Source organism: Triticum aestivum, chromosome 6B (assembly GCF_018294505.1).
Source record: "Triticum aestivum cultivar Chinese Spring chromosome 6B, IWGSC CS RefSeq v2.1, whole genome shotgun sequence".
Lineage (NCBI taxonomy): Eukaryota > Viridiplantae > Streptophyta > Magnoliopsida > Poales > Poaceae > Triticum > Triticum aestivum.
The window spans coordinates 282686384-282699142 of record NC_057810.1 but is presented as its reverse complement, the minus strand read 5'-3'; the positions used below and the strand labels follow the sequence as shown (position 1 = coordinate 282699142).

The 12759-nt window shown below is 51.5% G+C and overlaps 1 protein-coding gene across 1 annotated transcript; it reads right to left on the bottom strand.

The window, feature by feature from the left end:
• Nucleotides 1-2851: 2851 nt before the first annotated feature.
• On the bottom strand, nt 2852-12117 carry LOC123136935 (F-box/kelch-repeat protein At1g55270). The gene is made up of 3 exons (XM_044556451.1): nt 11911-12117; nt 9155-9610; nt 2852-3838 (listed from the first exon to the last, which is right to left on the bottom strand). The coding sequence occupies exons 1-3, from the start codon at nt 11935-11937 to the stop codon at nt 3038-3040; spliced, it is 1284 nt and encodes a 427-aa protein (XP_044412386.1). The 5' UTR covers nt 11938-12117; the 3' UTR covers nt 2852-3037.
• Nucleotides 12118-12759: the final 642 nt, after the last annotated feature.

Here is a 12759-nt window from a genome sequence, read left to right as displayed (position 1 = left end):
AGTAGCACCATATTTTTCATATAGAGAGTTTCCTATGTTGTCACTTTCATATACTAGTGGGGATTTTTCATTATAGAGTTAGATGCACACCCACTTAGTTTTCAGTTTGGATTTTCATACACTTATAGCTTTTAGTGCATCTGTTGCATGACAATCCCTACTCCTCACATTGATATCAATTGATGAGCATCTCCATAGCCCGTTGATTATCCGCGTCGATGTGAGACTTTCTTACTTTTTTGTCTTCTCTATGTTTACCCCTATCATCATACTCTATTCCACCCATTGTGCTATGTCCATGGCTTGCGCTCATGTATTGCGTGGGGGTTGAAAAAGCTGAAGTGTGTTAGAAAGTATGAATCAATTGCTCGGCTTGTCATCGAGGTTGTGCATAATAAATACTTTAAATTTGTGTTAAGAAGATGGAGCATGACAAGACTATATGATTTTGTAGGGATAGCGTTATTTGGCATTGATATTCTGAAAGACATGATTGTTTGTTGGGATGCTTGAGTATTGATATCTTTATGTCAAATTCTAGACTATTGCTTTGAATCACTCGTGTCTTAATATTCATACCACATCAAAAATTATCTTGTTTAGCTACTCGAGGACGAGCAGGAATTAAGCTTGGGGATGTTGATACGTCTCCATCGTATCTATAATTTTTTATTGTTCCATGCCAATATTATACAACTTTCACATACTTTTTGGCAACATTATATATTATATTTGGGACTAACATATTGATCTAGTGTCCAGTTCCTGTTTGTTGCATGTTTTTTGTTTCACCAAATATCCATACCAAACGAAGTCCAAATGCAATAAATTTTTACGGAAAATTATTTTGGAATATATGTGATTTTTGGGAGGTGGAATCAATGCAAATGGAGGCCCACAGCCTCCACTAGGCACCAGGGCACGGGCCCTCCCCCAAGCACGCGGTGGTGAATAGTGGCCACCTCGTAAGGCGTTTGCTGCCATTCTTTCGCCGGAAGAAAGATAATATCCAAAAAAATTGTGTTAAAATCTCAGCGCAATCGGAGTTACGGATCTCCGGAAATTTAAGAAACGGTTTTTGGCCAGAAAATAGGAACGCGAAACATAAGAGAACAGAGAGATAGGTCCAATCTAGGAGGGGCTCTCGCCCCTCCGCCGCCATGGAGACCATGGACCAGAGGGGAAACCCTCCTCCCATCTAAGGGGGAGGTCAAGGAAGAAGAAGGAGGGGGGCTCTCTCCCCCTCTCTCCCGGTGGCGCCGGAGCGTCGCGGGGGCAAGGATCATGACGGTGATCTACATCAACAACTTCGCTACCGTCAACACCAACTTTCTCCCCCTCTATGAAACGGTGTAACTTCTCTATTCTCGCTGCAATTCTCTATTTAAACATGGTGTTCAACATTATATATTATTATCCAATGATATGTGGTTATCCTATGATGTTTGAGTAGATCTGTTTTGTTCTATGGGTTGATTGATGATCATGATTGGTTTGAGTTGTATATTTTATTGTGGTGCTGTCCTACTGTTTCCTCCGTGTCGCGCAAACGTGAGGGATCCCCGCTGTAGGGTGTTATAATACGTTCATGATTCGTTTATGATGGGTGGCTAGAGTGATAGAAGCTTACGCCCGAGTAAGGGGGTTGTTGCGTATGGGATAAAGAGGACTTGATACTTAATGCTATGGTTGGGTTTTACCTTAATGATCTTTGGTAGTTGCGGATGCTTGCTAGAGTTCTAATAATAAGTGCATATGATCCAATTACGGAAAGTATGTTAGCCCATGCCTCTCCCTCATATAAAATTGCAATAATGATTAACGGTTTAGTTATCGATGAGCTAGGGACCTTTCTTGTGTGATAAAAAACCCTTTCTACTAAACTACTAAATTTATTATCTTGTAATTTATTCGTAGTTTTATTCTAAAGTACTTCTAGTTTTATTCTTGTTCTAGGTAAATCAAACATTAAGTATGCGTAGAGTTGTATCGATGGTTGATAGAACTTGAGGGAATATTTGTTCTACCTTTAGCTCCTCGTTGGATTTGACACTCTTATTTATCAAAAAAGGCTACAAACAATCCCCTGTACTTGTGGGTCATCAATAGAACACGTAGAAGCCGACCAATGGTGGGTGATCTCCTCCGGTAGACTGAGCTGGCGTGTTGTGAAGGCCTCCTCCGCCAACAACGGTGTCCCGCCGCGATGCCCTCGATTTGATGGCGACTTCACCGCTGACAATGGATGAGCTCCCCCCCCCCCCACACACACACACACACACATCGAGTTTGCGTGCCGCGAAGACCTTCTCCCGCCATCACGGCAGCCCTCAGTCTGGTGGCGACTTTGCTAAAGATAGACAGACGAGAGGAGCGAGTAGGGATGAGGTATGGATAGGACATGGTAGAAGAGAGATGACATATTGGGAATGGATAGAGCGGCGCAGCTGGAAAGATAGGCTAGCAACATGTCACGCTAGATATGTCTTAGAGTTAGAGGGAACGCTTTTTCATCAATGGACACATCATCACCTCGCGTCGAGATTTGTGTGTTGCGCGAAAAACTAGCTGAGCGGATATAAGTTCGTTAACATTTAATTCTGTTTTTTTGACAGATTTAGCCACACCAAGAGAGTCATGGAGGTGCTAAGCATAGGAGAACAACTTATTTTCAATACAACTTCTTATATTAGAGTAAGTACAATAAGATGATGTAAGCGGGCTGTAAGACTTAAAATAGTATATTTTTTGTTGAGTTGAAAGAAATAGAAGAGGAGAGAGAAAAGAAACGGGCTACAAACTAATAGACGGGCTACAAACTAATAGCCGGCTGTTGCATGTGTTTATAGAGACTTTGTGGAAAAGAAATGTAAGTCATATATCAGTGAAGTAATACTTATTTACATATAACTATTGTACTTACCGGCTATAAGTTTGACAAAAAATGATGTGGCAACATCGTAAAGCCATCAGTTAGGTGTGTAGTATGCTCTTATGTGATGGAGCGAGTAAATATTTTTCTTAGGACCTAACACCTCTAAGCCTCAAGGACTTGGCAATGGAGGACGCGGTTTTTGGCCCGGCCGCGGCCGGCAATGCTCGCGAGGAGGTTCGTGACGAAGCTCTTTATCTGCCCTTTGCCGACGAGGGTCTCCCACGGCTGGTTTCCTTCCCCGGCGGCGACGTCGACGACCGACACGCTCATGTCGTTTCGAACGACACAGAGCTTGCCACGAAGCGTGACCATTGCGACCGCCTCGAGAGCGTGCGAGCTCCCTAGGTGGTGCCCGCTTGAGGCGCAGCCACTCCACGCGTCTGCGGCCTCGTCGTAGGCTCTGAGCCGGCAACCGTCCTTGCAGTCAGCGGCGTAGAGCCGGCCGTCGATGCAAGCGCTGGGGCTTCTCCAGCCGGTGACCATGCTATCGAGCGTTGCCACCGTCGACCACTTGTCCGTCTCCGGCGTGTACACCTGGCTGAGAACCTGTCGCTCCGCGCCGAGCCCCTTCACGTACCACCTCCCACCGTGCACCACGCTGACAAATGGCACTAGCGCCCGGGCCATGTCGGACAGGAAAGACCACCGGTTCTTGGCCGGATCGAAGACATCCGCAGACCTGAGGCCGCCGCCGCCGCTCTCTCCGCCAGCGACGTACAGGCGGTTTCCCATGACGCACGCGCCGAAGCAATGGCGCCGGCGCAGCATGTCCGGCGCGCGGTGCCACCGGTTGCTCCGGGCGCTGTAGAACACCACCCGCCGCATGGCGCCCCTTCGCGGGTCCCTGCTGCCGAGCAGGTACAGGTGGCAGCCGCGAGCACGGCGCAGCTGAACCATGTTAGACTATGTATAGCTTCTGTACTTATGTACGTATTGTAACACATCCATTATATATAATGAGATAAGCCACCCCTAGAGGGTTGTGCTGGTTCCCCCAAAACTTATTGTCTTACATGGTATCACGCTAGGTTACGATCGCTTCCGCTTCCAAACCCTAATACCCGCACCGCCGCCGCCGCCGCCGTCGCCTTCACCGCCGCCATGTCGAGCGCCGCCACCACCGGTTCCACTGCTGCGGGTTCCTCCCGGCCTCTCTTGCGGCTCTGCTCAACCTCTTGCTCGATGCCGTCGCCGTTCCGGCTCCGATCGGGACCAGGAGCATCGGCTCCGTCTACTCCACGCCGCCAGCGCCCTCGCTTGGGCGCGACCTCGTGGTCCACACCGCGGCGCCGCCGTCCGCTGCGGACTCTGCGGGCGTCGTCCCGCCGCTCCTGCCGCAAGCGGATCACACCGCCCCGCTGGCGGGGTTGGCGGCGTCCGCCCCGGCCGCGGGCCTTGCGGCGTCCGACCCGGCCGCGAGCTTTGCGGCGTCCGCCCTGGCTGTGGTCCCGCCTCCTCCCGCATCGGCTTCGGTGCCTCCGGCTGCCTCCATGGTGTTTGCACCCCAGGCAGCCCCCTCGATGGGATCGTCTTCGCCGCCGCCGTTTCACTTCGGTCATCTCATCACCATCAAGCTCTCCGCCGACAACTACATCTTCTGGCGTGCGCAGGTTCTCCCGCTCTTGGGGAGTCACTACCTGCTAGGCTACGTCGACGGATCGCTTCCCTGCCCACCCGCCCTGGTAGACAGCATGCACGGTCCGGTCTACAATCCGGCCCATCGCGTCTGGACGGGGCAGGACCAGGCGAACCTCTCCTCCATCCAGGGGTCGCTCTCGCCGGCAGTTGTCGGACTTGTTGTCTTCGCGAAGACGTCTCATGAGGCCTGGACCATCCTTGAGCGAACCTTTGCAGCGCAGTCCCAGGCTCGTGTCTCTGCACTCCGTCGTCAGCTTGGAGAGTGTCAGAAGCTTGACTCCACTGCCACTGAGTTCTACAACAAGGTCAAGGGCCTCACCGACACATCGGCCTACATTGGACAGCCCCTCACCGACTTCGAGTTCAACTCGTTTATTGTCAATGGTCTTGATGAGGAGTATGATGCCTTAGTCGAGATCATCAACGAGCGGGGCAACTCGACACCCATGCTGGCACACGAGGTTTTCTCTCGGCTCCTTCTCACTGAGCAACGGGTCGAGACACGCCGCTCCAGGGGCACTGGCTTCCTCTCGGCCAACGCCGCCACCAAGGGTGGCCGCTCTTCTTCATCACCCCGGTCTCCCTTGGGGCTGCCACTGTCGCCCGCCTCGGCCCCCCCACCTACTGCGACCTTACCGGGGGCTGGCGGTCCACGTGTGTGCCAGCTTTGTGGCCGCGATGGGCACTGGGCCTTCAAGTGTCATAAGCGCTTCCAGCGAAGCTTCCTTGGTCTTGGCAATGACGGCAAAGATACACGCAACAATGCCCGTCAGGACGCCATGGCTGATCGTCCCGCGCCGCAGAAGCAACAGGGACACACTCAGTCCTACTCCATCGATCCACACTGGTACATGGACTCTAGGGTGACAGAGCATATGACCAGCGAGATGGGGAAGCTTCACACTCGTGAACCCTATCATGGCTCCGACAAGATCCACACCGCCAATGGAGCAGGTATGCACATCTCTCATATTGGTCAAGCATCTCTTCTCACTAGACATGCCAATAGGAGTCTTCAGCTTCGCAATGTTCTTCGAGTTCCATCTGTGACCCGTAATCTTCTTTCAGTTCCTAAACTCACACGTGATAATAATGTGCTTTGTGAATTTCACCCTTTTGATCTTTTTATTAAGGATCGGGGCACGAGGGACATTCTTCTTAGTGGGCGGTTGTGCCAGGGCCTCTACCGTCTGGAGCATCCTGGCGTCGCCCGTGTTTTCAGTGGAGTTCGGGTCTCTCCGTCACAGTGGCATGCTCGTCTTGGTCACCCGGCCACACCTATTGTCCGTCATATTTTGCGTCGTCATGAGCTTCCTAGTTTGTCTAGTAATAAAGATGTAGCAGTGTGTGATGCTTGTCAGCAGGGGAAGAGTCATCAACTTCCTTTTTCGGAGTCCAGTCGTGAGGTGAAACATCCTTTAGAACTTGTGTTTTCAGATGTATGGGGTCCTGCTCAGACTTCTGTCAGTGGTCATAATTACTATATCAGTTTCGTTGATGCTTATAGTCGCTTTACCTGGCTTTACCTTATTAAACGCAAATCTGATGTGTTTGATATTTTTGTTCAGTTTCAAAAACATGTTGAACGTCTTCTCAAGCACAAAATTGTTCATGTCCAGTCAGACTAGGGGCGCGAGTATCGCAACCTCAACTCCTTCTTTCAGTCGCTTGGGATAGCTCATCGTTTAGCATGTCCACATACACATCAGCAGAATGGTTCAGTCGAACGTAAGCATCGTCATATTGTTGAAGCTGGTCTTACTCTTTTGGCCCATGCATCTGTTCCGTTTCGGTTTTGGAGTGATGCTTTCACCACTGCATGCTTTCTCATCAACCGTACTCCCACTCGTGTTTTAAACATGAAGACTCCCATTGAGGTTCTCCTTAATGAACAACCTGATTATACCTTTTTCAAGGTATTTGGGTGTGCTTGCTGGCCGCATCTTCGTCCATATAATAAGCGCAAGCTTGAGTTTCGTTCTAAGAAGTGTGTTTTTCTTGGCTATAGCTCTCTTCATAAAGGTTACAAATGTCTTCATGTTCCCACTAATCGTGTCTATATATCTCGGGACGTCGTGTTTGATGAGCATGTTTTTCCCTTTGCCAAACTTCCTGTGTCCACTGTCGAACCACCATCTCTGCATTCATCCTCTGTTGCTTCTGACCAATTTGATGATGTTGCATACTCTCCTTTGCTGTTACCTAACCATGGTGCAGGAACCGGACGTGGGGCTCGTTTGGAGCTGTTGGAGGATTCACCATCATCATCGCCGCCTTCTGATGGGCACGTCGATCGCCCTATGTTGCATGGCATCGATTCGCGTGCCCATGCATGGTCACCCGAAGAGCCCGTCGCGCCGAGCATCTCCACTGCTCGGTCCGCTACGCCAGCGACCACCGAGTCTCCAGCGGCTCGGCCCTCTTCGCCAGCGGCCGCCGAGTCTTCAGCGGCTCGGCCTGTCACGCCGTCTTCGCCCGCGGCTCGGCCCGTCACGCCGTCTTCGCCTGCAGCTCGGGTCCGCGACGCTGTCCTCACGTCGCCTTCATCCGCGGATCGGCCCGCGACACCGGCCGCGCCACGGCCCACTATGCCGGGCTCGCCATCGGCCCGGTCTGTGACGCCGGCGTCGCCAGCTGCTTCGCCTGCTCTGCCGTTTTCGCCGGTGGGCCGGCCTTCTTCGCCGACCGAGCCCGAGGCTATTGTGTCTGGCTCCTCGTCACCGGCTGACTCGTCAACGTCGCCGTCCTCCAGCCCGTTGCAGGCTGCTCCGTCGACCTCGGTGGTTCCTGTATCCCGACCACATACACGCAGTCGCAGTGGCATTTTCAAACCTAAGGAACGTAAGGATGGTACGGTTGCTTGGTTGGCTGCTTGTTTGGCTGCTGCTGTTGCGGATCCATCTTCTGAGCCTCGCTCATATCAGGCTGCCCTGCGCATTCCACATTGGCGAGAGGCTATGGAGCAGGAGTTTCATGCTCTCCTTCGTAACAAGACATGGACTCTCGTTCCTCCACCACCACGGGTAAATGTTATTGACTCAAAATGGGTATTCAAAGTGAAGAAGCATTCGGATGGTTCTATTGAGCGTTACAAAGCGCGACTTGTTGCTCGCGGTTTTCGGCAGCGCCATGGTCTTGACTATGAGGACACCTTCAGTCCTGTTGTCAAGCCTACCACTATTCGGCTTCTTCTCTCCATTGCTGTTTCTCGTGGTTGGTCACTTCGTCAACTTGATGTGCAGAATGCTTTTCTACATGGATTTTTGGAGGAAGAGGTTTATATGAAACAGCCGCCTGGTTTCTCTGATCCTGATCGTCCTGACTATATCTGTCATCTCTCCAAAGCACTATATGGTTTGAAGCAAGCTCCTCGTGCCTGGCATGCCCGCCTTGCCTCTGCCCTTCGTGCTCATGGGTTTGTGCCGTCCACTGCTGACACTTCATTATTTCTTCTACAGAAGCCAGAAGTCACTATGTATCTTTTGGTATATGTCGATGATATTATCCTTGTCAGCTCTTCTCAGTATGCTGCTGATGCTCTTGTCTGCTCTCTTGGTGCTGATTTTGCGGTCAAAGATCTTGGGAAGCTTCACTACTTTCTTGGAGTTGAGGTCACTTCTCGTGCTACTGGTCTTGTCCTTACGCAAAAGAAGTACTCCTTGGAGTTGTTACAAAGAGCGGGCATGCTGAAGTGCAAACCGACCACCACACCCATGTCGTCTACCGACAAGATAACAGCTGTTGATGGTGAGCTTTTGTCTCCTGCGAATGCCACAGAGTACAGGAGCATTGTTGGTGGACTTCAGTACTTGACGATCACGAGACCAGATATCTCTTATGCTGTTAACAGGGTTTGTCAGTATCTTCAGGCTCCCAGAGATACTCATTGGGCTGCTGTTAAACGCATTCTTCGTTATGTTCAGTTCACCCTGACATTTGGTATGCATATTCGGCCGACTTCCTCTCGGGTCCTTTCGGCCTTCTCTGATGCAGATTGGGCTGGTAGCCCAGATGACAGGCGATCCACGGGGGGTTATGCAGTATTCTTTGGCCCTAATTTGATCGCCTGGAGTGCTCGGAAACAGGCTACTGTGTCACGTAGCAGTACTGAAGCTGAGTACAAGGCTGTGGCTAATGCTACTGCAGAGATTATTTGGGTGCAGTCTTTGCTTCAGGAGTTGGGTTTGTCTCAACCACAGCCTCCTATTCTTTGGTGTGATAACATCGGTGCTACATACCTTTCTGCAAATCCAGTATTTCATGCCCGAACGAAACACATTGAAGTTGACTATCACTTTGTACGGGAACGTGTATCACAGAAGCAACTCCAGATCAAGTTTATCTCATCTAAGGATCAACTTGCAGATATCTTCACTAAGCCTTTACCTCTATCACAGTTTGAGGCTTGTAGGCGCAATCTTACCCTTCTCAGTTCTTTAGAAAGTGGCTAAGATTGAGGGAGGGTGTTAGACTATGTATAGCTTCTGTACTTATGTACGTATTGTAACACATCCATTATATATAATGAGATAAGCCACCCCTAGAGGGTTGTGTTGGTTCCTCCAAAACTTATTGTCTTACAAACCCGGCGGCGGCCGCGTATTCAGCAGGCACGGGCGGCATCGAGCGCCATGCCGCGGCCGCCGGGTCGAGCACGTCCCACGACACGCGCCCGTCGCCATCGGACTTGAAGGCGTACAGCCATTGCTGGGCGAGCCCGAGCCTCCCGCGGAGGCCGTAGAAGTAGTTGCCCGCGAGGAGGCGGAGCCACCTCCTGCACACAAGCCTCAGCTTGCAGTGATCAGCTCGCGGCACGCGGATGAGGCACGCGATGGCGAGGTCGTCGGGAAGGCCGGGGAGCAGTGGCCGTTGCCCGTCGCTTCGGCGGTCAGCCCGCGACGATCTCTTCTCGCTCAGTGGGTGGATGGAGGCTCTGACGCTCGACTGCACGCAAGGTCTGGATCTCGGGACGTGCCTGCCGGTGGAGGCGACGGCGGCGGCTCTCTCCGCTCTGCACAAGCATGCCGAGCTATCGACCTATCCAGCAAAAGGACAGGAAAAGTGTAAGTAAGCTGAACAAATCGCTGAGGGACAGGGGAAGAGTAAACCAAGAGCAAACCCATACTTCAAAATGTGCAAAAAAAATTCTCAACACGCGTTCACAGGGATTGGCAATTAACTTATATGCACAAAATGATTCAATGGAACCCTCAATCAAAAACAAACTACCACTGTCAAAAAAGAAAGGAAAATAAACTTCTTCACCGAGCATATTCTGACAGGCGCATCATTGTTTGGTTCCATATGAAGAACTCTTCTACGTTCAGTGGTGGACACACGCGGTTCCCAACCTAACCCACTCAGGCTGGAGTGTCTTTTCCAAGGTGATTTTTGAGCGAGTCCTTTTGAATTGGGAGGGTCCAAGTCTCATGCCACTAACCGCAAAAGGAGAAGAGAAAAAGGAAGAAAACGGTGCCGGTTAGAACTAAAGTCTCGACTGCCTGTCCTTTTTTTAAAGACACTCGACTGCCTGTCTTAAAAGAGAGTTTTTACAGTACCCTATACTGTTGAGAGGAGAGGGAACGGTATATTAAAATCTGGCCGCTGATTTCTAAGGGTAGGATAGACATAGGTGAGAGTTTTTAGCGACATCATTGATCTGCGGATGATAGAGACGGCAAATCAAGACGCTGAGCCTCACGGCCATGTCCTACGACTCCTCCACGATCTCCTTGAACCTCCTGTTCCAGTAGAAGGACGGAGGCACCTCCCCGAGCCGTCGTCCTTGACCACGAGTTCCACGGCTCCCTCTCGAGCTCGTCTTCGACGTCGACCCCGAGGACCATCGCCGGCATCAGCGTGCTCCTCGCCATCTCCACTGCGTCGCCGGCCATCTCGTCGGCCCCATCGAGCTCGTGGCGAGCTGCCCTTCTTTGCGCCTCCTTTCCTGTCGTTTTTGTCCACCGTAGCGTCGTCTCCCTTAAGCCGGCGCCCTGTCCGCCATGGACGAGTCCCTGCCTGGTGCTTGTCCCGCACACACACACCCAGCCAAGCGCGCCCGTTCGCGGTCCAGGCCCGCTGCAGCAGCCGGAGTGCACGCTCCGCAGCCCCGCAATGAACGCGCTCCCGCCTCCCGTACGCAAGCATCACCACAGCCTCCCCTCGCGTCGCCGCCGTCCATGGTTAGCGCGAGCGCGATCCCTAGAGGGCAGGCCGGAACAGCCAGCCGCCATGGTCTTGCCTACCCGGTAGGGACCTCTGTGGATACGAAGACGTGGAAATACCAGTCACGGGTCAGCGCCGGCGCAACGGGATCCCAGGGGAGCAGCGGTGCCGGCGGTGTGGCGAGTCCTCGAGCGCCTCACGGCACGAGGAAAAGGAGGAGGGGGAGGGGAGAGAAGCAGGGCGTTGATGACAACGAAGATGGCCTATATCTCGACAGCCTCCTGATCCACCATAGATGGCGCGCACGCCGGCGGCGGTTGGAACCCGCGGGCGCGGTCGGGAACGAAATGGAAGGGCGGGGGCGGGGTGGGCCAGGTCGACACGCTTGGGTACTGGGATTTTTTCTTCCCAAAATGACCTCAGGACTTGTATACTGGAGGAAGAAAGCGATGTGGTGCAAGCTATACCGCTCGCGGCCGCATTGGCAGATTGGAGCAGTACAGATTGATCACCGCCGTTAGATATCACGAATGGACGACCAGTATTTGCCGCAGGGTACCATAAAAGAGCTCGTCTTAAAAGGGGTTAATTTTTTGGATAATGGCAAGAGTGATGTGATGAGACAGGAACACACAACACTCGACGGTGTCACGAAACAACAGCTACTTACAAAAGTAGTTGAACTACTTGGTGGGGAACCAACCTCTTGCCACGCGTTTGAAGTTGATAACAACGAGGGAAAGAGACCCCAACATTTTCCTTATATTTTGTTAGTACAATTTAGATCATATCTATATAAACATATACTACCTCCGTCCCAAAATATAACGAACTGCAAAATCGTCCTATATTTTGGGACAGCGGAAGTATAATTTTGTACAAGAGTACAACAATATCGACAAAAGAATTCTCTCTTGAAGGAAAGTCTAGTTGCTCAAAACCACTTGCAGCTACAGCTTCCTAGACTTCAGTACAAGCAGATATGGTTCTTTCTGATCCAAAATTCTGAAACAACTTCGAATGATGCTGATGGACCAGCAGATGAACGGTGGATTTATCCAAAAGCATCCGTACAACACCAAACATTTCAGAACTCTGAAAAACTCGGGCGATCTAAGCATGGCGCGTATGCAGAAAAAGAAGAGGGGGCGTAAACGTGATGGAAGACTCACCAGAGGAGCTTGGATCGGTCTATCCATGGCTGACTGTTCCTGGAGCAAAGAATCAAGAATCCACAAGCACACGCTCACCACCCAGATATCACAAAACTTCTACAGGCTTCTCTGTGGTAGCGCCCCGTTCCCAGGAGGAGGAAGAAGGGGGGAGCTGAAGAGGAGGAGAAGGAAGATGGTAATGTAGAAAATATTGGATAACTAATGTTTATGTGTTGTATTGATCTGACCCTTGTGTAGGGTATATATAGGAATACAAGAGGGGTAGAGACTTGGAGTACAAGACAAGTTACATGTGGTTTAAACCAATCCTATCTCTAACTTCTAATCTCTAACTTAAACATAATTATACTTCTAACATTCCCCCTCAGTCGTAGCGGGAGTGAAGCGGACGATGACTGACTGAATTTGAACTCTTGTGCTTTCGTCGTCTTCTCCGCCGCGCCATCATCAACTGCGTCTCTGATGGGTCGGCACCTAGGGCGGTGACTGCGTCCCCTTCTGGTGCCTTCCTGCCTTCTCCTCTATTCCCTCCCGCAGTCACAGCGGGAGTGTCGTGGACGCAAGTGACGAGGCGGACGCTGTTGACTGGAGTTGTTGCCGATGAGTTGTTGTAGACGTAGCCTTTAATGTCGAGGTAGCCGATCATGGTGATGTAGCCGTGGTCGAGGTAGTCGTGCTCGATGGTGTGGTCGTCGTGGATGATGAAGCCGCACAAAGCCGGAGGCGCAAAAAAAAATGCGCTATGACGGAGCTGCAGACGTGGACGATGCACCTTGCTGATGTCAGAGGGTGCCGTCGGCGATGAGTCCACCGATTTTGCCAAGACCGGAGGAAGCCCATCGAGCA